The 25,325-nt window shown below is 51.9% G+C and overlaps 1 protein-coding gene across 5 annotated transcripts in view; it reads left to right on the top strand.

Annotated features, from left to right (window-relative positions):
* The first annotated feature begins 8,556 nt into the window (after positions 1-8,556).
* The window catches only part of RAP1GAP2 (RAP1 GTPase activating protein 2), a 177,507-nt gene continuing 160,738 nt past the window's right edge, over positions 8,557-25,325 (top strand). Inside the window, exons 1-2 of one of the 5 annotated variants that reach the window (XM_034640330.1) lie at positions 8,557-8,790; positions 12,372-12,407. In XM_034640330.1, the coding sequence (XP_034496221.1) occupies positions 8,621-8,790; positions 12,372-12,407 (206 nt within the window). In that variant the 5' untranslated portion in view covers positions 8,557-8,620. Of the gene's footprint in view, positions 8,791-11,871; positions 12,024-12,371; positions 12,408-25,325 lie in introns of those variants that run through there. The other 4 variants (XM_034640331.1, XM_034640333.1, XM_011223399.3 and 1 more) reach the window with 4 other exon arrangements.

Here is a 25,325-nt window from a genome sequence, read left to right as displayed (position 1 = left end):
TTTAAAGATTTTATTTATTTGTCAGAGAGAGAGAGAGCAAAAGCAGGGGGAGTGGCAGGCAGAAACAGAAGCAGGCTCCCTGCTGAGCAAGGAGCCTGACATGGGGCTTGATCCCAGGACCCTGGGATCCTGACCTAAGCCGAAGGCAGATGCTTCACCAACTGAGCCACCCAGGCGCCCCTGAGCTGCGGGGCTTTCAAAAAAAAAAAAGTGTTTGAGGGAGCACTTTGCCTCTCCTTTGTCCTCCCACCTGCCTCCACCTGAGCTCATCTGCCAGAAGGCTCCCTCCCCAGCCCAGCCTGTCAGGCCCTGGGGAGGAATCCCAGGTGTGCTTGGCCCGGCCCAGGTTGGGGCTGTTCCTCCGCTCGGCAGTGGTGGGGGCCCAGGAAGAGTCTCGTGTGCTTGAGCCCAGCCTGGGGCGAGCTCACATCGGACAGTGCCCTCATTCTCTATGGGAATGGCAGACACGTTAAAGGCCGGCCCCGGAGATTGAGTTCTGCCACTGCCACCTGCCAGCCCCTTGACCTGGGGCAAGCTCCTCAACTTCTCTGTGCCTTCATTTCCTCACGGGAGAGAGAACATGGTTGTGGCAAGGACTAAATAAAGTCAAAAGTATGATGTCACTGGTTCATGGGAGATTCTCGAGAAATGAGTGCCCTTATGAAAAAAACAGGTGGAGGGCATTGACGTGGTTTCTGCTCAGCTGTGTTTAATGTCAGAATCAGGGCTTGGGACACCTGGGTGGCTCAGTCGTTAAGCGTCTGCCTTCGGCTCAAGGCGTAATCCTGGTGTCCTGGGATCCAGCCCCATCAGGCTCCTCCCCCTCCCACTCCCCCTGCTTGTGTTCCCTCTCTTGCTGGCTGTGTCTCTCTGTCAAATAAATAAATAAAATCTTAAAAAAAAAAAGAATCAGGGCTGGAACCTGTGCTCTGACACCAGGTGGTTGTTGCTTATCTCCTGCAAGACCTAGGATTCCCCCAGGCCCCAATCCCTTATGCCGGGGGGCCGAATGGCTGTCGTTCGAGTAATAGAAGCAAGATGCCCTCTTTTCTTCCTTGCACTACCCAACGTTGCCTGCAGAGGGTGCTGATGCCCACACTCCAGCCCATTCAGGAGAGGCTCTGCAGGTGTAGGGGAGGGTTGGGAGTGACCCAGCTGAATGGAGGGAGAGTGAAGAGCTGGCTCTGTGATCTCCTTTAGTAAGATCTCCCACAGATAGCTCGTAGGGCCCAAGACATCCTGCAGGTAGTTCCACGGCCACCAAAGATAATGGGAGTATTGTAGTGGATTTCCTTCCAGTGTTTCTCACTGGGCCAGAGTCGTCAGGGGAGTTTGTTAAGCATGCAGACTCCCTGGCCCCACTCCAGAATGATGGAGTCAGGATTTTAGCAGTCCCACTGGCTAACACACCTATAGGTCTATGCCAGACACTCCTCCAAAGGCTTTATGCATATTAGCTCGCTTACCCCTCCCAACAGTCTCCTGAGGTAAGTACTATTATTATCCCCGTTTTATAGATTGGGAGTCTGGTCTGAGACAGAGAAGTTGAGGGACTGGCCCAGGGTCACGCTGTTGGTAAGCAGCAGGGCTGGAGTTTGAACCCGTGTTATTTTAAGCCCCAGGTGACTCTCACACCCAGTGCGTTTGAAAACCGCTAATTTATAACACTGGGCCTGTCCCCTTTCTTGCCTCCTTATGCTTCCTTTTATTTGTCATTATTTTAAGTAGTGTTTATTGTGCTTTTCTAATTATAGAAGTAAGGCATGCTTATTTCAGAAAACGGAAAATTCAGAAAAGTGCAAAGAAGAAATAAAAATCATGATCCTTAATCTCACCCCCTGAACAATATGGCACTCAACATAATATTTAGCCTGTTTTATTCCATTCAGAAATATACTGTAACTGTTTCCCCTGTCATTACATGTACTTCTATACCTACATTGTATTGGCTGGAATGGACTCAGTTGTTGGGAGGTATGATCTTTCTTGAACCTACCCTGTCGGTAATTTAGGTCATTCCCATAGTTTCGTAGTTATGACAACAATGTGCAGGAGACCCTCGAAAGTACAACTTGGTGCACAGCTCTGATTTTTTTTCTCCTTGGGATGGCGTGGAATTGGGAACAGAATTGCAAGGTCAAAAAGCATGGGTATGAAAAAACAAACCTCTTTATGACAGCATAGTATACATATAGAAAAGTACACAGATTTTAAGTGTATGGGTGACTTCCCATAAACTTGATATGCGCATGTAAAACCAACACCCAGATCCAGATTTCCTCCAGCAAAGTTGTATGTTGGTCTCCTTTGAGTTTTAAGATTAAAGCACAGACTCTTTGCTTAAAAGAAGGGTGGATAGAAGAACCATCTGGAGTAGTGAAAGAGAGATCCTGGTCTGCCCTTTCTGGGGCAAGACACACTTCCCTTCAGAGTAGAAGAGGTGGTCCCAGGACTGGGATCATTGTGTGTTTGAGCTCCAAATAGCATAAGAAGGTTTTAAAGAAATGAGGCTTTGTAGCTGCTACTGTTTATGCTTTTGCTTTTTTTTTTTTTAAAGCAAACTATTCCTTCATTTAACATTTTTTTCCTTGAAATTGTAACATGTTCATGGCAAAAAAAAAAAAAATCAAGCAGCACAAAAGTACATAAATTGAAAAGTCCCTTCCCCCCAAATTCCCAGTTCTGGTTCTATTCTTCAGAGGTAACTAGTCTTGGACCATTACTTATGTTCCACTGCAGAAATTGTCTAGGCATGTGTGAGAATTTACATATTTATTTAAGGGGCATCTGGGTGGCTCAGTCGGTTGAGCATCTAGCTCTTGATTTTGGCTCAGGTTGTGATCTCAGGGTGGTGAGGTCAGGCTCATGCTGGGGGTGGAGCCTGCTTAAGATTCTCTCTCTGCCCCACCCCTTCCCTCTTAAAAAAAAATGTATTTATTTAAACTAATGAGATCCTGCTATATGAGCTGTTCTTTTTTTTTTTTTTTTAAGGTTGCAGAGCCCCTTAGATTATTTTTATATAGCAACACATATAAATTCTGCCTTCTTTTCAAAGGCTCCATAATATTCCATCTTTTTTTTTTTTAAGATTTTATTTATTTGACGGAGAGAGCGCACAAACAGGGGGAGCAGCCGAGGGAGAGGGAGAAGCAGGCTCCCTGCTGAGCAAGGAGCTGACATGGGACTCTGACCCCAGGACCCTGGGATCCTGACCTGAGCCGAAGGCTGTGCCCCTATAGTATTCCATCTTATGCTAGTTTTCCAGTATGGTTAAATGATGGTCATTTAGGTTATTTTTTGTATATGTTGTTTCAAACAACGGTATAGCTAACATCTGTATGCATAGATCTTGTCAACTTGTATGAGTTTACATGTGGAATAAATCTGTAAAGACAAAACTGTTGGCACGAAGGGTATGTGCACTTAAAATCTTGATAGATATTGCCAAATACCTACCTAATGATGGGAGTCCTGTTCCCTTGTATCCTCATACCATTGTAAGGTTTCTTTTTTTTTTTTTAAAGATTTTATTTATTTATTCGATAGAGATAGAGACAGCCAGCGAGAGAGGGAACACAAGCAGGGGGAGTGGGAGAGGAAGAAGCAGGCTCACAGCAGAGGAGCCTGATGTGGGGCTCGATCCCATAACGCCAGGATCACGCCCTGAGCCGAAGGCACACGCTTAACCGCTGTGCCACCCAGGCGCCCCGATTGTAAGGTTTCTTTAACCTTTAGTGCCTGGTGGGTAAAAGCGATAACTTGTTATTATTTAAACAATTTTTTTATTTGTTCGTTTATTTATTTTAAGATTTTATTTACTTATTTGACAGCACACAAGCAGGGGGAGTGGCAGGCAGAGGGAGAGGGAGAAGCAGGCTCCCCGCTGAGCAGGGTCTTGATCCCAGGACCCTGAGATGAAGGCAGACACTTAAGGACTGAGCCACTCAGGCCCTTTATGTAAGCCGTTTCAGTTGTGGTAGGTAGGTTTGATGGTGTTTTCGCTCACAGCCATGTGTTGTCAGCAGTCCGAGCCCGTCGGAATACACCGTGCGGTCACGGATCAGGAGTCTGGTTCTCACTAGCACTGCTCTCGCAGTTTTTCGTCATCTTCTTGCTTTTCAGAACTTGTGCAATGGGAAATTTGGTCTGGCCCTTGAGATAGCACGTGTGGGGAAGTGATCAGTGCGTCCTAAATCACAGTGCAGATCTTAGACGTCACTGTCTCGATCCTGAAGTGTGGATTTCTAACTGGTGCGTGTCTGCTGGCTCTGAATGCCATTGCACCCTGTTTTCCTGGAGATCAGAGTGTCCTTCTCTGCTACTGTCCTTTGTCCTCAGTTGGCTTATGAAGACAGCAAGGGTGAATCCAGCCTCCCCTTTGAGGAAAGGTCAGCGGAAGCCCCAAAGGAGTATGTGGCCTGCTCAAGGTGGTTCCATGGTCAGGGTGGGAGGAGAGCTGAGCCCCCGCTGGTCACTACTCATGCCAGTTCCCGCTGTGAGGAGCAGAGGAGGATCCAGGCCAGATGACTCAGTGCCTGCTTCTCCAGGGGCCTCTGTTTTCTGAGCTGTCCATAACTAACTGCTCATCCCCATGCCTGGGAAAGGGGCTTGTCTCCTCTTTTCAGCTCCCACGTGGCTGTGAGGACAGAGCTGTCCAAACAGAGGAAACCACACAGTCGCTCGCTTCCCTCCTGCCCCCAAGGACCTGCAGACATGATGCAGGGGCTGTTGGCAGGCGCTTGGGCTTCCTCCTCTGATCCAGCCGGCCTTCCGAGCTCCACATTCCTCCAAAGCCTAGAGAGCTGGTGGGTCCCCTCGGAGTTCTGTCCTGCGCTTGGGGCTCTGGCTGGAACTTGTCCCTCAGCTGGACCAGGAACACCCACAGGCCTCCACCACAGAAGCCAGGGCCTTGGGATTTGGTGACCCCAAGCTGGCTCTGTGGGAGGGACAAGGAGCAACTTCGGAGAGAAGGAACCTGTCTCGCCTGGTGTTAGAAGGACTTAGGTGCTTGCTCTTTCCGACTTCATCCTTGTTTTCTCTCAGCTGTTGAGCTATGCTTTGCTTCCAGGTCCTTAGTTTCCCTGTCTGTAAAATGGGCACTGCATGAATTGGGCCCTTGTGTAGGTTGGAGGGTTAGTGGGGGAGGTTTGATCTGGTGATCGGCACTTGCTGATGCAGGTCATCATATAGAACAATGACTGATAACTTGGTCTCTGGCATCTGACCTACCTTGGCCGCCATTGTGGTGGGCAAATTTTGTCAAGGTCCTTGACCTTCCTGTGCCTCAATGTCCTCATCTGTGAAATGGGGGTAACAGTGGTATTATCACAAAGGTGGTTGTGAGACTGAAAGGAGCTAAGTGGTTAGGTCGGCGCCGCCCATGGTAAACTCCCAGATACAGGCGCTGCCCTTGGCTTCCCCCTTGCCTTCCCCCATCCCCATGTCTTGTCCTTGTCTCCATTCTGATGGCTTGGCCATCTGAATCAGCGGAGGTCTGAGAGGAAGCTGGGCTGTGCTTGTTAGGGGTAGGAAGGCTAGGCCTGGCTCACAGCGCGCTTCTGTTTTCTCTGACTCATGGTCTTTCCCAGAGCACGCGCACGTGGACCCCTCACTGCCCACCCCCATACAGAAGAGGAACTGAGGGGTCAGAGCAGGGGCGATAGGAAGCTGAGCAGGACCAGGGAAGGGATGAAATTGTAATAGATGCTAGTTATAGCAGCTCCCATAATGGTGCAGGAGCCCTGTGCTGAGTGTTTACATTCATTTATAATCCTGTGAGCTTGGTGGCAGCCATCATATTACAGAGGAGGAAACTGAGGCCTCTGGGGTTAGGTTACTTGCAGGAGGTCACATGGCTCTAAAGCTTGGGAGACTGGAGCTGAGGAAGGGAGAGTGGAAGATGCTCTAGATTGGCTCTCACCTCCCTCTGGAACTCAGAGTAAAATACAGGCCATCCGGGAACATCCCTTCTCTCGCTCTAGGCCCTTACTCTGAGGAGTGAGGAGGGCATGGTGCATCTGGACTCTCCCAGGTTCCTGGATCTGAGTGGCTTCGAGGATGTCCAGGCTGTTGTGAGTTCTGTGCTCCTTCCTGCTGATGCCGCCAGGCCATTGCTGCTCCTTGGCCAAGGGTCTGAGTCGCATAACTCCCTGTCTTTTGTGGTTACCATGCAGGAGACCAGAACCCCAAGTGGGAGAACCCAACCTCCAGGTGGCAGCAGCCGGGGCCTCAAAATGCTGCAGCCTGGCAGGTCCCTGGGCTGCCCTGCTGACCTCCAGACACTTGGGCCCAGGCCTGCATCCCTACTGGGCTGTGGCCTCTCACCTAGTGTTCACCCCGGTGTCTCTGTCGACTGTGAGGGCCTGTGTGAGAGCATCCCTCGGCTGCCTCTTCCCCTAGGATATGATGATGGATGACATGAAAACATGGTCACGTGTGTGTACAGATGAGACTAGACGATGGGTGGTTGCAAGTGCCCCAGCTTGTTGGGATAACCCACTTAATTCTCTCCCACTGAATGACAGTGGATCGGTTCACTATGGACTCCCTCTCGTTAATAAGAAAGTAAGTAATTTGCAACAGGAATTGTGTTATTAGTGACCTGCATGACGCCCTGGCCTGGGCTCTCACCTGGGGCTTTCTGTACCCAGAGCAGTGCTGGGTCTGGAACTGGAGTTGGTGTGGGGAGGGACAGGCTGAGTGGCCTGCCGGCTTTCATCACCTGCACTCCTGCACCTGTCAAGCTCTTGATCTTAGTTGGGACTTCCTCAAGGGAGAGAGAGAAGAATCCAAGTCTTCTTGGCTTTAGGAATAATATATATATCTGCCTCTTGTATGCCCAGGGGTTGACTGGCTCCAGGAGCTTTGATGATGTCCCGAAGACCTGCTCTTTCTCCTGTTCTCGCCCCTGCTCTCCTCTGTGCTGTGCGTCCATCCTGTGGTTTAGCAACCTAGGCGGGGGTGAGGGGTATGCCCTGGGAGTGAGGTCAGCCAAGTTCTCCTGCCCACTCCTGAGCGAGTCACTGCGGCCAGCAGGGTGGGCTTCCTGATTAGCCAGGCTGGCCAGGTGCTCCCTCTGGGGGTGCGTGGAGCACAGAGCTGTTTTACCCAGAGGGAGGCCAAATGGACTCAGGGCAGGAAGGACCTCAGGTGTCCATGCTGTCTGCTGAGCATCTCCTGGGTGTAGGGTGGGTGCAGTGTGGGGAGAGGTCTGGGTGTGGAGTGGACATCTGGCGGGAAGCCAGTGGTCTGATGCAACCCCAGAGGGTGGGCCACACTATTCTTCCTTTCCTGGTGAAGGTGGGGGTGGAGGACGTGGCTGAACCGAGGACCACCAGGCTTCTGCTGAGAGGCCAGCTGCCTTAGAGAAAAGGACCCCATGCTTGCCACTCACAGATCAGAACTGGGCCGGGCCCGGAAACTGCTCCTATGGCCCATCTCGGATGCCACCTGCCCCCTGTGTTGCCTTCCCTGCTATGGAGGAGTCAAGAAAATAGAAATGCCTGTGCCCTTTGTCCATGACCTGGGGGTGGGCCCCACACATCTGACACCCTGGCCGTGGGCCCCAAACAGGAAGCTGTGGGGAGGGTGGGCCAATGAGAAAGTCCACGGCAACTGTATTTCCCTTTCTCCACTGCTTGAGGGCAGGGCAGGGGCCTGGTGCCCTGCCTGTGGTCCCCCCACCCTAGCCCGTACTAGCGCATGTGCCACACCCTTCCTTGGGCTGTCATTAGTGAACACCTACTGTATACCTGGCATGGTCAGCATGGGTACATACAGAGCTGAGGGCTAGCCTTGACTTCCAACGGGGAAGAAACACACTCGCACACATGGCCCACACCCACTATTGCCAGCATGAAGGGTGGCCTTGTTGACCTCTGTCTAGACACTCGACGGGGTCTGTGCCTGTGCTTGCGTCCATGTGAACACACCTGTGGGCATGTGTGCAGTCCAAGTGTGTGCACGTGGGTCTGCATCCCTGCGTGAGCCTGTGTCTTATGGGGAGTTGCGCCGACACGAGATCTACATGCAGGTGTCTCCGTTGAGGTCTGTATGAACTTGCACGGGAATGTGTAGTGTGTGTGAGCGTGTGTATGGGGTGTCTAAGGACACTTGTGTGAGCACACCTGTGTGCACCTGTGGACCCTGTGCGTGCATGCATATGCGTGTGTGTGTGCCCCTGTGCTCTTGTGAGTGCATGTGTACTCATGCCCACAGGTGCTCAGGCGTCGGGCTGGTTCGTCTGGTGTGTGCTGAGCCTTGCCTGCAGGAAGGCGGAGGTCCCGTCTTGGGCAGCCCTGGGGAGTGGGTCTCAGGGGCCTGTCTGCAAGTCTCTTGAGCCTTCCAGCAGGCTCTTTCTCTTCCTCAACAGGCACATTTGTGCCTGCCTGTGTCTCACCCTCCTTTGGGTTCTGGGAAGCCAGGGCTGTGTGGGACCGAGCTGCCAACTTGGGCTGTGGTGCAATCTGCCAGCCGAGCCCTTTCCGGAGCTGCGGGTTCCTCTGGGCGTGGGGAAGCTGCCCTCTGCGAACTCCCCTGCTGGCTGTCTCCTGGAGGGCAGGACACACCTCCCAGCCCTGCGGCCTCACCCACAGGAAGTGCTGGGGTTGGGGGGCAGGCGATGGGGGAGGTGCCGCACTGCATGTCCCGCTCTATGCCTGTGGCCCCACCGACCCGGCTGCGCCGTGGCCCTTTTGCCAACAGCCCCGGGGACATCACTGGGACCCGGGGCCTTGTGGCTACAACCATGTTTCGCAGGAAGCGCAGCGTCTCCTTTGGGGGCTTCGGATGGTAGGTGACAGGGGGAGGGCAGCTGAAGGGCTGAGAGTGAACCTCGCTGGGAAGTGTTGGCACCTGCTGTGGCTGCCTGTGGGAGTGGAGGGCTAGGTTGGGCCTGAGACCTTGGTGGGTGGGGGGCATTTCCAGTGCCGGGGCTGGATGGAGATGGTGGCGGTTCCTGACACCAAGCTTTTCCTCACTGTCCCTGGAGTAGGATCTCGGGAATCCAGGAGGTTGGAGCTGGAGCCAGTGTGAGCAAGCCTGCGTGGCGGGGGTTGAATGTGTGTGTCTTGTCATGGTTCCCATGTGTGTGGGTGCCTCTGTGATGATTGTGGGTGTGTGTGGCATGTCTGCAGCTGCCTGTATGAAGTGTGTGGCTGGCTGCGAAGGTGTGTTAGGTGTGTGACCACGCGTGCACTTTGCATTTCTGAGCAGGTGTCTGCACCTCTGGTCTTCCGTAGCTTTGCGTCCTCTTGTCCGTGCGTGCGTGCCGTGCTTCTGTCTGTGTCATTGTGTGTGTGTGTGACTTTGTGATGGGGGCATCTGTGGCCCGCTGGCCCGCTGCCTCCCTCCGGTGTGGGGGTGAGCTGTGATGGAAGGGGCAGGCCTGTCTCCACAGATCCCTCCTCCCACCCTGGGCAGCCAATCCCAGCTCTGTCCGAGCCTGAGCAGCTGGCTTTGTTCTCCAGCCTCTTGCCTGGTCCTTGAGGCCACCTTTTGCCACTAAGCTTCTGTGCAGGACAGGGGAGAGGCTCTTCCCTCCCCAGGGGGTCAGAAAACGGGGAGACTGAGGTCAAAGACTTGTCTCTGGTTACCAGCTGCTGGCAGCTTCTCCTCAGCTGGGGAATGGGGTCTAGTGGTTTTCATTATCGGTTTCCTTTCAGCTTCTGGGCCTGGGGCGTTGTCAGAGAAAAGGTTCCCACTGCTGCAGGGAGGGTGGCTGGGGGTGCCCTGGTGTGGAGGCTGCTGGGCTGACTGGGGGCGCACAGAGACAAGGGAAAGAGGGAGGGGCTGCAGGGGCTGGGAGGGGATGGGCTCTGTCTGCTCCTCTGGCTAGTTATGCTTCTGCGTGTGTGCAGCCTTTGACTTCCCTTTCCCTCCTCTCTGAAGGCACTTTGCCCTCCATCCTCCAGCAGGAAGGAGTTGTGGGTGCTGCATGTTTGTCAGATGGGGAGAGTGAGGATGAGATGGTACTAGGGCTGGCACTGTGTGGCCTGGTGTCTGCTCACGGGCCTCCCTGACGCCCCCCCACCTCCCCGGGCCCAGGGCTTGCTGGGCTGAGTGTGGGCTCTGGCTTTGAAACACCTTGTCTGCTTCCCGGTCAGGCTGGCTGGGATCGCTACAGGGCGGGGCTCAGGCCATGAGAGGGTTTTGTCTGAGAGCCGTGCTTCTCTGGGAGATGTGGAGCAGACCGGGGAACTGTGTGTGGCACATTGTGCGTGCTCAGTACATGCTTGTGGAATGACTAAGTGATATGTTTTTTGCCCATGACAGGTGTTTGATTAGGGGCTCATAGAGTTTGAGGGGATGGCAGGGCTTCCTGGTGGGGTTGGAGGGGTAGAGTAGGCATCATCTGGAGATGGCTGCTAGCTGGGAGGGTTGGAGACTCAAGGGCAGATTCCTGGAGCCCTGGTCTACTCCAGGTGGTGAACAGAATCTCAGGGGGCTGGTATTCTAGAAGCTCCGTTGGATGCCAGGGGGGATAACCAGTAGATCAGGGGTAGACAAGGTGAAGAGAGGCAATGGGATGGGGCAGGCGGGTGGTAGGGAGGCGAGAAAGGTGCCCGGGAGAACCTAGGAAGTTTGGCTTTCTGAATGAGAAAAGGATGCTGCCGTGTCTCCTGTCTCTGTCCTGCCAAGACCACCGGCCCTGCCTCCCAGGGTCACACCCCAGCGTGGGAACCTGTGGACAGACTGCTGGCTGGGTGTGGCTGTGGGTGTGGGTGCTGGGCCAGGGGTTGCTGTGACCCACAGTGCCACCCAGTGGTGTGGTGGCTGGGTTGAGAGGGCGCCGCACCAGGAGTCTCGGCTCTAAGTGCTGGCTCCACCTTGACTCTTTGAGGAACTCAGGACACTTCCCCTCTCCAGGTCTCAGTTTCCCCATGGGAAGGCGGGGGATTTCCACCTTATCCACAACGTAGGGATGTTGTAAGAATTAAAAGCGATTCCTTGAGAAAATATAAAATGTAAGGGCTTATTGTTAGGGGTTACAATTAGGTAGCTCTGGACTGCAAATATTACAGCAGAATGTAGGGATCTGCCCCCCAGATTCACCCTACCCCCAGCTGGTGGGCTGAATGGGAGAGGAGGAATGTCTGCATGCCAGAGGGATTGGGGGCCCCATGAGACCCTTGGGGACCAGTTGTGGGGGCTCCAGGACAGGGGCCCAGGTTGCGTGGGGAAGAAGCTGGAAGGGACCTGGGTCGGGGGCCTTGGGGTGTGGCTTGTTTTGCTGCTGGGGACTGAGATCAGAAGATGTTGGGAGTTTACTCAGAATGGAAGGATCCCACCTCCCAGCTCAAGGGCTTGGCGCTGACTTGTGACTGCTGGGGCAGCTCTGTGTCCTCCCTGTGTGGCCCCAACACTGCTCTCATCCTGGTGCTGCCCCATAGGAAGCCTGTGGCACAGCTGAGCTAACTGGAGGGGGGAGGGCTGAAAGATATTTCCAGGGTTTCCAGCATGCTGGACGTGGCACTGATGGTCATGCTGACGTGGTGGTGGTGATATGGAGGGGGTGGTGCTGAAGGTGATGACATGGGGCTGGTGGTGACACTGGTGATCGTGACCCCTAAGCAGGAGGAGACACTGACAGTGGGAATCTTGCCCACCTTTCTGTCTCTAGAGAGAGGAAGGGGCCTCTTTTATCAGCCATAAGGGCTGGCATATGCAGAGGGTAAAAATAGAAGCTTAGCAGCCCTGCCTTGTCTTCCAGCAAGGGTGGGTGCGGGCTGGGGTGGAGGGGCTGGCTGCCAGGACAGTCTGCCATAAATGTGATCTTCCCTGCTCTGAGCTTCATGCCTGACAGATCCCACTTGCTCATGCACCCTGGAGCCTGCTATTGGGTGCTGCCTCAGGAGTGGGGTCTGTCTCCTCGCATGGACTGGCAGCTCCCGGAACTGGGGTGGGAGGGTCCCTGGTGCTGGCATCTTTCCAAAGCAGAAGCCCAGGAAGTATCAATGTGTTGAATGTCTAGCTGCCAGTGACTGATGGAGCTGGCTTGCAGAGTTCTCTCGTGTGCAGTGGAGGTAATGAAGGGAAATGCTATCTACACAGTGCTTGTGATCTCTGGGGTGGAGTCAGAACCCGGATTCACACTGGGCCAGTGATGTTATCCTTCTGAGCCTCTGTTTCCTCATCTCTAAAATGGGGAGAATAGCAGTACCTGCCTCATAGGGTTATGTGTGGCTCCAGCCCCCCCAGAGTGCACGGCTCTCCCTGCCTGGGCTGGAGGAGAGCTCCCCTCTGTAGTGGCTGTCCCCTGCGGGGCCCTGTTGGCTTGGTGGTCTGGACAGGCCAAGGGACCTCCCCTGAAGATGCTAGGTGGGAGCCTTCAGCCTCAGCACTGACCAAAGCCTTTGCTTTTTTCTTGGCAGGATCGACAAGACCATGCTGGCGAGCCTAAAGGTCAAGTAAGTAGCCACTTCCTGTTATGTAATGATTGGAGATGATGGTAGGCCAGAGCTCCTCTGGGGCCCTCATTTCCCCCTGAGTTGTGGGCTGTTGCATTTGTCCATCTCTGTCTTAGGGGCTTTGCACTGGAGAGATTGGATCAGGCTCTTGATTCGTGGGGCATCTGGAGAAAGGGAGATGCTGGAACGGAAACAGCAAATGCCAGATTGATGGTAATGTGTATAGCAGTATCTTTTAGGCCATAACTTGGGGGTGTAAGAAAGATAATTGTATTTCCCATCATCTTGATTATTACATGAAGCCCCAGTTCTATCAGGCTTTCTGACATTGTGCTTCATAGTTCTAGAACATCATAAAACCGCGATGTGCGTGTGTGCGCTCGCGCACTGGTGTATGGTCAGTTGGTCATTGAGTCATCTGTTACCAGACAAATGTCATCCTGCGAGCCCGGCCCTGGGGCTCTCTTGAAGCTTCAACACCGGATTTGGGGTCTGGGAATTGGCTGTCTCGCTCGGCCGTATGTCTGCTCCTCTGTCCGGGAAGCCCTGAGCAGACACACCTCTGTCTAGAACTTCCAACTGCTCTTCCATCACCGTCTTTGCTCCTTTTTCATGCGTGTTTCTGGCCAAACCATTTTGTTTGCATTCTGATCCCCTTTCCCCGTCAGACTTTTACAAAATCAGCTTCCATCTTCATCCCTTCCATGGGCAGTGAGTGACCAACCATCTGCTCCAGGTGAGTGAATTGAAAAGGAGGGGAATTCTAGGAGGTAAAAATAGCATTGGTCACTAGCCCAAAATATTATCCTGCCATATGTGAATTAGCTTGTGCATGAAAAATTCCGCCAATGAGTGCTCTCTTCAGAGGCAGCTTTTCCATTTGTAACACTCCATCTCAGCTGAAAGGTTTTCCAGGCTGGCCCCCTCTGCCATACCATTTGGTTGTTAGCACTGGCTGTGTATGCCCTGGGTACAGGTCCCCAGGCAAAGGATAGCTGGTTTTGAGGGTTGGAATATGGGGGGTGAGGCTTCCCACTTTGGCCTGTTTTGCTCAGAAGGGTGAGGGGAAACAGTTAGCAGGGCAGGGATGGATGGCACACAGTCCCTGCTTTCTGAGAGCTTTCTGTCTCTTTGCAGAATTGCCAGAGGTGCAGTGGGAGCAGTCTTGGAAGACTGCCAGGAGGAGGTAGCTTCTATGGCAGCTCTTGAAGATGGGGTGGGACAGTGGGTGCACCTGTGCCTGTGCTGGTTGGCATGGGGTGAGTGTGCAACAGTGAAGCTCCGTGTTCAGGGCAAGTCACTCCTGTGCAAGACATTTAACTTCTCCAGACTTCAGCTTTTGTATCCTTTGTCCAGTGGGCACAACGATGTCTGATTTCCTGAGCTTCTTATCTACAGATTGAATGGGATTTAGGCATGAAGCAGGGTCACTAAGGGGTGTAGAGTGGTAGGAGTGTTTCTTTTGGTGCTATATTTGGGTTTATTGAGGGCCTGTTTAACTGGTGAAGATGACGTATGTAACCTGGAAGGGAACTAGTTACAGGGTGGCCGGGGACACTGGCCGGTGTTGAGATTGGGACCCCGGTGAGTATCTGGGGGACAATTTGAGTGTGTTAGTCCTGGGGAGGTGGTGCTGAGATGATTGTTTGGGACAGTGTGTAGGACTGTGTTCTTACTTGTGCCTGGTTAAGATTCTTCTGATTGCAAGAAAGAAAAACTCAGTGTAACCTGGTTAACAGAAGTTACGGAAAAGATCCCAGGGTGTCTCAGGGACCCAGGGGAGGAGGTGGTACTAGGGTTCAGGAGGGGTTGAACAGGAACTGGAAACCCTCCCCAACAAAATCCCAGCTGGCTTCTTTGCAGTAATTGCTAAACTGATCCTAAAATTCAAACGGAAATGTAAGGGTAATCTTGAAAAAGCAGAACAAAGTTCGAGGACTCTACTTCCTCATTTCAAAACTTACTACAAGTCTATAGCAATCCAGGCAGTTTGGGACTGGTGTGAGGACAGCCATATAGATCAATGAAATAGAATATAGCATCCAGAAATAAACCCTCACATTTGTGGTCAGTTGATTTTCAACAAGTGTGTCATGACAATTCAATGAAGAAAAATAGCTTTTCAACAAATGGTGCTGGGACAACTATATCCACATACAAAAGAATGAAATTGAGCCCCTCTCTCATACCATATAAAAAATTAACTTAAAGTGGATCAAAGACCTAAATGTAAAAGCGAAAACTATAAAACTCTTAGAAGAAATCATAGATGAAAATCTTTGTGACTTCAAATAAGGCAATGGTTTCTTAGATATGATACCAAAAGCATACGCAATGACAGCAGCAACAACACATTGATAAATTGAACTTCCTCAAAATTAAGAACTTTTGTGTTGCAAAGGACACCATCAAGAAAGTGCAAAGACAAAACACAGAGTGGGAGAAAATATTTGCAAATCACATATCTTGTGAGAGACTCATACCTAAGATATATGAAGATCTGTTTCTACTCAATAAAATAATACAAAGACAACCCTCTTAAAAAATGGTCAATGAAGACATCTGGGTGACTCGGTCGGTTAAGCATCTGCCTTCAGATCAGGTCACGATCCCAGGGTCCTTGGATCGAGTCCCACGTCAGACTCCTTGCTCAGCAGGGAGCCTGCTTCTCCCTCTGCCTGCTGCTCCCCCTGCTTGTGCTCTCTCACTCTGACAAATAAATAAAAAAAAATCTTTAAAAAAATGGGCCGAGAATCTGAATAGACATTTCTCCAAAGAAAGTATATAAATGGACAGTAAGTACCTGAAGAGATGCTCACCATCGTGAGCCATCAGGGAGATGCACATCAAAGCCACAGTGAGCTACTCCTTCACACCCACCAACCAAAAAACAAGACAATGGCAAGCATTGGTGAGGATGGGGAGAAAACGGAACCCTCATACGCCACTACTGGGAACGTAAACCGGTGCAGCCGCTTTGAAAAACAATCTGGCCGTTTCTCGAAAGTTAAAGGTAGAGTTACCAAATGACCAGCAATTACTTTCTTAAGTATATATCCAAGAGAAATGAAAATATATGTTCATATAGAAACTTGTAGCACAAATGTACATAGCATTATTTTTTTTCAAATATTTTATTTATTTATCTGAGAGAGAGAGAGACAGAGCACAAGCAGGAGCAGAGGGAGACCCCTGGCCGAGCAGGGAGCCCAATGCAGGGCTCGATCCCAGATCAGGACCTGACCTGAAGGCAGATGCTTAACTGATTGAGCCAGCCATGCACCCCTATGCATAGCGTCATTGATAATAACTCAAAGTGGAAACAACCCAGGGCGCCGGGGTGGCTCACTCGGTTAGGCGTCTGCCTTTGGCTCAGGTCATGATCTCCGGATCCCGGGATCAAGCCCCACATCGGGCTTCCCGCTCAACAGGGAGTCTGCTTCTCTCCCCCTCCCCCCCTACAGTGCTTGTTCTCTCTCTCTCTCTTTCAAATAAATAAATAAAATCTTTTAAAAAAAAAAAGTGGAAACAACACAAATATTCATCAACAGCCAGATGGGTAAACAAAATGTGACATATGGTTCCAATGGCATCTTATTTGGCCATCAAAAGAAATCAAGTACTGATACATGTTACAGCATAGATGAACTTTGAAGACATTATTTATGCTAAGCAAAATTCACAAAACACCACATACTGTGTGATTCCCTTTATAAGAAATGTCTGGGATAAGCAAATCTGTAGAGACAGAAGATAGATTCATGGTGTCCTAGGACTGGGGAGGTTGTTGGGGGGACTAAGGGGAGTGAGTGCTAAAGGGTACAGGCTTCTCTGTGGGGTGGTGTGGGTGCCCTGGGCCTAGATAGTGGTGGTGGCGGCACAACTTTGTGAATACACTAAAAACCATTGAATTGTACAGTTTAAAACAATGAATTGTATGATATGTAAATTACATCTCAGGAAAACCTAAGAAAGAGGGAGCATGTTACCGGCCCAGCTCGGGTCAGTTGTGTATCCCTGATGCAGTCAGTTTAGCCGGAGAGATAGGGTTTTATGGATAAACTAGGGCTGCTGTGGTCATCTCTTATTTGGGAGGGGTTAGTTCCCAGACAAGAAAGGTGGACTGTGGGCTGGGCAGACACCATAAGAGGTTTTATCTAGCCACCGCCACTCCCCTTGGCACTAAAAGGGAGTTCAGTTCCCGTTCTTTCATCCTTCTTCCTTCCCCCATTGATAGCACCTCACATGATAGCACCAGGGTTCTGCCTCGATGCCCGGCTGTGGCTCTGCTCACTGGCATGTCCAGTAGGCAGCCAATACACAGGCTGCAGTTCTCCTAGGCACCAAGACGCCACTTGCCCTCGGCCTCTGCTGGGTGAGACATCTTTCTCTCTACTAGTGTAGCCCCAAACACGCTGATCTGTGGCCTGTGCTCCCAGTTGCCTTGGCTCCTTCTCCAGGGACCTGGTCCTCTCCGCATAGTCAGCCACGTACCTGCTGGGGGTGTCCCTGAGCCACACAGCTCTGAAGGTGGGGGTTGTGGGCCCAGCACTGTTGAGCACGTATGTGTGTTTAGTTGTCACACGTTGCACAGTGTCCCTGAGGTTTCACAGCCACCTCCTGAAGCAGCTGCCACTTCTCTCTGCATGTTACAGATGAGAAAATGGAGGCTCAGAGAGATTAGGACCCTTGCTTAAGTTCATGGAGCAGGATTTGAATCCAGGTCTGTGCTTCATGGCTGGTTTAGTCTCGGCTGGAGCGGAGTAGTTCTCAGCACCTCCCCCACCCTGCTTTCCCACTCTTGTCACCCCCGATGTGCATGGGGGCCTTGGCCACAGAATGCACCTCTGCCTTCACAGCACGTGCCTTTGCTGGAGACCCAGGTTGAGCGGCATGTCTGGTGCTGAATGGTGAGGCCGCTCACAGGCAGGCAGTGCAGGGGCGTGGAACCACACAGGAACACGGGGGGCGGGGGCAGTGCACAAGAGTCCTTCAGGTGCCACCAAAATGTTCTAGAACCTTCTGGGGCTGCTCCCTTTGTCACTTCCCCTTACACCCCCAGAGCGTGTGCTAAGAGTTTGCTGGGTTGTCAGGGATGGGGAACTTGCCATTCTGGGGCTTAGAATGCTGCATCCGTTCAGCTCATGATTAATGGGCACTTACATTCCACGCCCAAAGCCAGACCCTGGGGTTGGTAGGGGAAACAAGGATGAAAAAGACCCGTCTCTGGTCATGAAAGCTTACAGCCCTGCAGGCAGGCAGACATCTAGGCAGACAGTTGCCATGGAATGTGATGAGGGCTAGCAGAGATGTCCTCCGAGAGGGTGGAAGGGGTTTCCTGCAGACTTGGTGATGCCTGAGCCATCTCCGGGGGTAAGGTCAGCCCGCAGGAGAGTGAGGCACTCCGGGTAACAGCCACAGTGCATAGACACGTTAGAAATGCAGGGGTGGGAGGGATGTGGGGCCGTTACTACTACAGATGGAATACTGGGGTGGGAGTTCGGGGGCAGGTGGGGCTGCCTCTGGGAGCATGGGACAGCTGTGTGGAGGGCTGAGCTGGCTTCTGTGGGTGAGTGGGAGCCATTGAAGGGTTTTAAGGGGAGTAGGACCTACATATGAGCCTGAGGGCCCCCCTGGCTGCCCTCTGCTGACTCATTGGAGATTGGAGGATGGTGTGGGGGCGTTGGGGTTGGGGAGAGTGGACAGATTGGAGAGTTCCTGAGGAAGTGGGTTTCCCAGGCTGGATTGGTTTGGATGTGGGAGGTGAGGGCAAGGGAGGGTCAAGGTGAAGACTTGCAAGTTTTCACTTGAGCCATTGGGTGTATGTTGGTCCCATTTATGGAGATGAGGGAGTACGGCTCTGAATATATAATCTCTGCTCCCCCTTTCCCTTCTTCCCTCTTCATGTGACTGTTTTGATCCTGACCCTCATACCTATCCCCTCGTGGAGGGGACAGAGGAGAGGAGTAACGTGTGGAGGGTTGCAAGAGTTGGTCTGTGGGCAGAAAACAGGCCAGGCAGTGCCCTCTTCCAGACAGACCTTGTAGTGGTCCTGGGCTCTCAGCCCCACCCTGCTCAGCCCTTAGGGAGCCTCTGGCAGGTGAGCTCCAGGTAAGCACTGGCTGGTGGCCCTGGCCTGCAACCACACCTGGCTGGACTGTGCATGCAGGGAACCCACTTTCAGACACCTTGTGGGCCCTGAGCCTGAGAACAGTGCTGGTGTGTGTAGGGGTGTGTAGGCGTTGTGTGTATGCTTGCTTGTGCAGGTGGACATGAGCTTTGAGGGCCCATGTGGGTGACTGTGTAGTGCCTTTTTTGGCTTTAGCGAGTTCCTATGGTAACCACGAACATGTCTCTTTTGGGATCTGGAGTCTCAGGGCGTGAGTGGCTACAGAGAGAAGCAAGGCGGGCGGGTGCTTAGCTGGCAGTTGAGCTGTGGCCTGATTTCATTGCCAGGCACCGGGGATGCACCTGAAGGTGCCATTTGCCAGGCAGCAAGGTCTGCAAATTCCAGGGATTTGTGTGTTCCTGGGCCTCATCCCAGCTGGTCCCTGCCATGCCTAGGAAACCCTGGTGAGTCCCTGTTCTGATTTCTTGATGGACAAGCAGCTCCCTGGGTCTTGACCAGGTCTGATGGATGTCTGCTGATGGGCACGCAGGGTGCTGGCTGGCAGCTCTGGCCAGTGGGCACTGTGCATTGGGCCCTTCTGAGATGGGAATGGGGCTACGGGCAGGAGGGGTTCTGCTTATTCCTGGGGCCCTGTGAGGGTGTTTGCCATGTGGCTGGTGAGCTGGACGGTCCTTATGGATTCCATGGGACAGGGCTAAGTGTGTTATTGTGGGAGACAAGGGCAGGGAAGCAGGAGAGGAGGATGCAGATGGCAGCCTGTGGCCCACCAGCCTGGGCCCAACTATCCTTGGGGGAGTCCTTTCACCCCGTACGCTCCCTAAAAGGTCCTTCAATCCTTAGGTCCCTGGCCATGTGCTTGAGCGGCTTTATAAATCTCCCCAGGCCTAGAGGCCTGCTGGCCTGACCTGATGAGAAGACCCAGGGTCCCATGAAGAGGAGGCCGGAGGGCTCTGCTTGGCTCACCAGGAGCTGGATTTGGCCAGCACTGGGGAACAATTGCTCCTATGGGCTTTGGAGAGAGGTTCTGACCCCCCCCCCCATTGTGCATTCTCTGTGCTTCCTGTCCATATACTGTGGACCCCTGGGTGTGTCACGACCCCCACTGCCCTCAGAGAGGCTTCTGCTGGGCAGGGGCTCAGGCAGCACTCAGAGGTGCCTGGGAGTGTGTGGGGTGCTTCCTTCTGTTTCCTTCCTCCTGCTGGCCCCTCTCGGGCTGGGAGCAGGGAGTGAGGACGGGAGTGTTGGGGAGGGGATGTAGATCGCCCCTCTGGCTTGTGCTGGGAGGGCCACCTAGCTGTTCCCTCTGCCTCGGAGGGGCCCCTGGTGAGGCTGTTCTGGGACAGGGGCTGCAGCAGGAGTTGCTGGGTCTGGTTGGGGGTTGTAGTGTTGCTGTAAGGCAAGGGGAGCAGGGAGGTGGACGTTCTGTGCTTTTTTCCAGACCATCTCGGTCCTCCCTTTCTAGAAGGCAGAGTCCAGAGCTTAATCCCCAACAGCTTTCCCTGGGGGAATTGGGAGGAGTAGGGAGCCTTTAAGAGAGATCTCCAGGTCTCTGGAGTCCGTGAATCTTAGAACTTGAAATTAAAAAAAAAAAAAAATGAAATTAGTGACTATGAGAATTCTTTGTGCCCCTGAAACTAGTCACTGAGCCTGAGTTTGGTTACCTCCAGTGACGGGGAGCTCATTACTCTGTAAGGATGCCTCTTCTGTTACAATACAGTTCTGATTATTTAAAGCTGACCATTCTTTTCATCTGGAATCTCTGTAACTGCCATTTCTTGGTCCCCCATCCCTCCCCAAACAAGGCTAAGGTAATCCCTCTTTCTCCTGAGACCCCTTCAGATTTTGGAAGATGGTTCTTTTTTTTTTTTTTTAAAGATTTTATTATTTGACAGAGAGCACAAGCAAGGGGAACAGCTGGCTCCCTGCTGAGCAAGGAGCCTGAGGTGGGACTTGATCCCAGGACTCTGGGATCATGACCTGAGCCCAAGGCAGACGCTTAACTGACTGAGCCACCCAGGCACCCCTGGAAGGTGGTTCTTGTTCCTTGTGTCTTCTTTTCTCCCTGGCAGGTCATGCCCCTTCAGCTGTATTTGGGATTTCTCCCTGCCTGGCCTAATCTTTGCTGGAGAGAATCAGGTTTGCCAAGCTTTATCTCAAAGCCTGGCCAGAGGGGTTGACCTGGGTAGCCTGCAGGAGCCCAGTGACAGGGGGATGGACAAGTAGATCGTGGGGATCAGCCTCCTTGCTTACAGATCAGTACATGGGACCCCAAGGGGGGATGTTCCTAAGTTGAGATGGCGACGCACAGAGGTGGCGGATGCAGGACCAGATGGGAGGTCAGCAGTCTGGCTCCGTGCAGGGTTTGCCTCCTTTCCTGCTTCCCCAGCAACCCCTTGGTCGTCACTGCTTTCTGACGTGCACGTCATCTTGTCTCCTCTTTCTGAAGAGAGGCCTGACGGGCTGCAGGGACCTGGCAGGGGCAAAGACAGCCACAGGCAGGGGTCAGGGGCACACATCAGCACTCCGCTGGGATGCTATCTGTCTCACCACATCTTCCACCATCCCAGAGAAGCTGGAAATCTGGAATTTTAGGAAAAATCTTGATAGCTAACTCAAGCTGCGTGTGGCCTGCCCTGCAGGCCGGATTCAGCACAGGGGGTCACCAGTGGGCCACCCCTATTCTGGGGCTGTCATCCCTCTCAGGTTCCAGCTCCTGTTTCCCCATGGCCAACTCCTTAGTCCCCCTCCCAGGTACGCTCACCCCCACCTCAGCCGCTGACTCTGTACCCAGACTGCACTCACTCTCAATTAACCTTTTCTGTCTTCCAGTCCAGTTCTTTCTCTGTCACCGGGTTGTGAAGTCCCTGAGTCACGCGGTCCTCTCCCGCCCTCCTCCCAGTTCAGGCCCATTATCTCCTGCCCAGGCAGTGACAAAGGCTCTCTAATTAACCCCCTCCTCCGGCCTCTGCCAGCTCTGACTAATCCGTCACCCCAGAGCCGTCTCTAGCTCTCCCCGCCCCCTGCGCCCATGGCAGGCTTTGTTCGTGCTGACTCCATACAAGCTTGTTCCTGGGGCGGTCCCCGCCCCACGTTGGTGGGGGGCTGGGCAGTCTTTGGTCATGTTGACTTTCCAGCGATTTCTCTTTCAGCATTAGCATCCACGAACAGTCTTTGGTCCACAGCAGAGAGTTTGACCCTTCCCTCCCTGCCAAGGCAGTAGTTCCCAGACTTTTTGTACTTTGCTGTCACCTGCGAGGCTTTAAGAAATTCTCATGCCTGTCTTGTTAATTTTAGCCATTCTGATGGGTGTGAAGTGGTTTCTCATTGTGGTTTTGATTTGTATTTTCCTGATGCTAGAAAAAAAAAAATTCTCATGCCCAGGTTGCACCAGGTTCCAGAATTGGAAATCAGAATGCCTGGGGTGGGACCCAGCATCAGTATTATTTTTTTTTTTTTAGATTTTTAAGATTTTTAAAGATTTTTTAAAAGATATTTTTAAGATTTTTTTTTTTTTTTGAGATTCTAATATGCAGCAAAATTTGGGAACCCCGGTCTCAGGGGATGAGCAAGTGTGATGATTGTCAATGGTTCAGGTCAGGTTGGATGTTACAGTGGGTTCCAGGTGGATGAGTCACTCCAGGTCAAGGTTTCTGTTGACATTTGGGGCTAGATAAACCTTTGTGGTGGGGGCTGTCCTGTGCATTGTAGGTATTGAGTAGCGTCTCTGGCCTTTGCTTACGAGATACCAGCAACCTACCGTCTAGCAGGGACAATCAGAACTGTCTCCAGACATTGCTGAATTTTCAGGGTGGGGGGTATAGAAGCTCTCCCACCCCACAGAGGACCCCTGCTCCAGGCCTAGCCAGGCCCACAGAATTCCAAAATAGGCACAGAAGAAAAGGCTGCCCAACAGTGAACCCCATCTTAGCGATTAACGTGCGGGCTTTGGAGTCAGGCAGCCTATGTTTTCAATCCTGACTCCACCATCTTGGACCTTGGGCAAGTTATTTAACCTCTCTGTGCCTCAGTACGTTTCTAGGGTTTGGGGTTTTTTTTTTTTTTTTTTCACTTTTCTTACAACCTCCTCTTGATCTTCGGTCCAGCCAGATGGTGTGACTTGCTGTTTTCTGGCACTTTTTAGTCTTGACGTCTTTGCTGATGTTGTTCCCTTAGCAGGAAATGCCTTTGCTTCTTCCTGCCCTGTGGTGGTCCAGTGGTTTCTGCCTGCGTCCCTCTCCCCTTGAGGTCTGAGACTGTCGGGTGCCCAGCCTGACTTCGTCACATTTTGTTGTTTAGGTGAGGTGGCTGACCCCTCCCTGCCTCGGGCTCAGCTCTGAACCAGCAGGTTACCGCAGCGTCGTCCTCCACCCCGTACCCCACTCATTCTTAGAGGGTGGAGTGGGCGGAAATCCGTGCCTGGCAGGCCGCAAAGCCACATAACTGACTTTTGGAGCCCTGCCCTGAGGGGTGTGTGTGTGTGTGTGTGTGTGTGTGTGTTTGTGTGTGAAAGAGAGAGAGAGAGATTGGTGGCAGCCTTTGCCACTTTCTTGGTTACCTCGCTGCGAACAGACACCATGTGGAATTGAGGATCTTTGGGATGCAGGCTTTCCCAGGCCCATTTCTGGGCCCAGAAAGAGGCTTGAAGGGACCTCAGCCTGCCACGCCCTGTGCAGACCCTCCTGCCAGCTCAGCCTGGACCAGGGGCTGCCCGCCCTGGCTGCTGTGCAGACCGACTCTGGGGAGTCTGGGCCCCTGGGCCTGTGTGGGGCCCAGGAGACCTGGGCGTGAGCGGGGCCAGAGGTGGTACCTGTGAGGCAGCTGTGTTTGCGGCTCTTTGGGAACCGGTGACATTTAAAGCTCTCTCCCCACAGTCTAGATTCAGTGGTTAGGGTCATGTGCTCTGGGTGACCTTGTGCAAGCTACACAACCGCTCCATGTCTCAGTCTCTTCATCCGGGGATAATAAATGTAGGTACTGCTGCTGTGAGGTTTCAAGGAGATAATCCAGGTGAGGCATGGAGTACCCTGCCTGACACATAGTTAGTGCTTGGTAAGTGTTACCTGTTAGTAATCACAGTCCTGGGCTGTGTGGACACTGATGCCCATGTGACATGGCCACATGAGTGCAGCCATACTCCCAGGGGGCAACGGGACCCAGGCCTGCGGCTGTAAGGCGTGGGCAGCTGGTGTCACTGCCGGCACCTGCATGAACACACCCTCATTTAGCAAACCTACCAGGAGGGCAGACGTGTGTGTGTGTGTGTGTGTGTGTGTGTGTGTGTGTGTGTATGTATGTGTGTGTATACAAGGCCCGGATGATCCGGCTTTTGTTGTATTCACACTCTGACATGATTCCTGGAGTTAGCAGCACCTGGGCTGAGCTGGGAGCCCAAGGTGCCTCGTTTCTATAGCAACCACNTTTTTTTTTTTTTTTTTTTTTTTTTTTTTTTTTTTTTTTTTTTTTTTTTTTGGGGGACCCTGCCTGCATGGACATGACACTCACATAAACTTAAAAGGACATCCTGCATGTGGATTCCTAACAGTATTAAAACATTATCAAACTTGTTTTGTTTTTTTACAGTAATGACACGGCCACCTTGGAGTACTGGTGACCCAAACCTGATAGTTGTGAACATTTTGTGGCCTTTTCACCAAACCTTTTTAAAAATTATGGTAAAATGTACCTAATAGAAGATTTATTATTTTTAAGTGTAACATTCATTGGCATTAAGTACTTATAATGTTGTACCACCATCACCATTCGTCATTTTTAGAACTTTTCATCCTCCCAAGCTGACACTCCCCGTTCCCCCCCACTCAGCCCCTGCTGACCAGCATTCCACTTTCTGTCCCCATGAATTTGGTCTCTCTGTGCGACCCCAGGGAAGTGGATTTGTGCAGTGTTTCCCCTTTTGTGTCTGGCTTATGTCACTTGGGCCCAGTGCCTCCAAGTTTCATCCAACGTGTCAGAATTTCCTGCTTTTTTAAGATTGAATACTGCTGTATATAAAATTCAGTTATCCACATTTTGTTTATCTGCTCATCTGTTGAGGAGCACTTGCGTCTTCTGGCTGACGTGAATAATGCTGCTATGAACCCAAGTCTACAAATACCTGTTTCGAGCCCCTGCTCTCAGCTCTTTCGAATACATTCCCAGAAGCTGAATTGCCAGATCATGTAATTCTGTATTAAACTTCTTGAGCTTTTTTGTAGATAAAAGAAAGGCATCATCAAGTTAAATCCCTGTAATCACTCCTCCTTGGCCCCATTACCCTATCTCCCCATCCATCCAGGGAGCACTGTTGGGAATTTGGTGTGTTTTTTTCAGTCTGTGTTTTTAATACTGTCACTGTTTTAATACTGTTAGGAATCCACATGCAGGATGTCCTTTTAAGTTTATGTGAGTGTCATGGTCATGTTCTGGCATCAGACTGCTGGGGTTCAGGTCTTGGCTCTGCCCCTTACCAGCTTGTGAGACTTGGGGCAGGTTACTTAATTTCTCTGTGCCTCAGTTTAGTCATCTGTAAAATGGGAATACTAGTAAAGCCTAAAACCTTCTTGCAGGTTTGTTTTGGGGGTTACGTAAGGCTACATATGTCTAGTGCTTAGAACAGTGTTCATTGTCACCACTATAGTTCTGCATTTGTGCCCCTCCGCATGGATTTTGGAATCTATCCATGGTGTCATGCATCTAGTTCCTTCTTTTTAACTGCCCTGTGGTATTAATAGGTACAAACATGTCATATTTTTTGTTTCTCCTTTGTATCTCCTATTGATGAGCTCTTGGGT

The sequence above is a fragment of the Ailuropoda melanoleuca genome, chromosome 13, assembly GCF_002007445.2.
Source record: "Ailuropoda melanoleuca isolate Jingjing chromosome 13, ASM200744v2, whole genome shotgun sequence".
NCBI lineage: Eukaryota > Metazoa > Chordata > Mammalia > Carnivora > Ursidae > Ailuropoda > Ailuropoda melanoleuca.
Note: the sequence above shows the minus strand (reverse complement) of the source record. Positions and strands in the feature narration are given on the sequence as shown.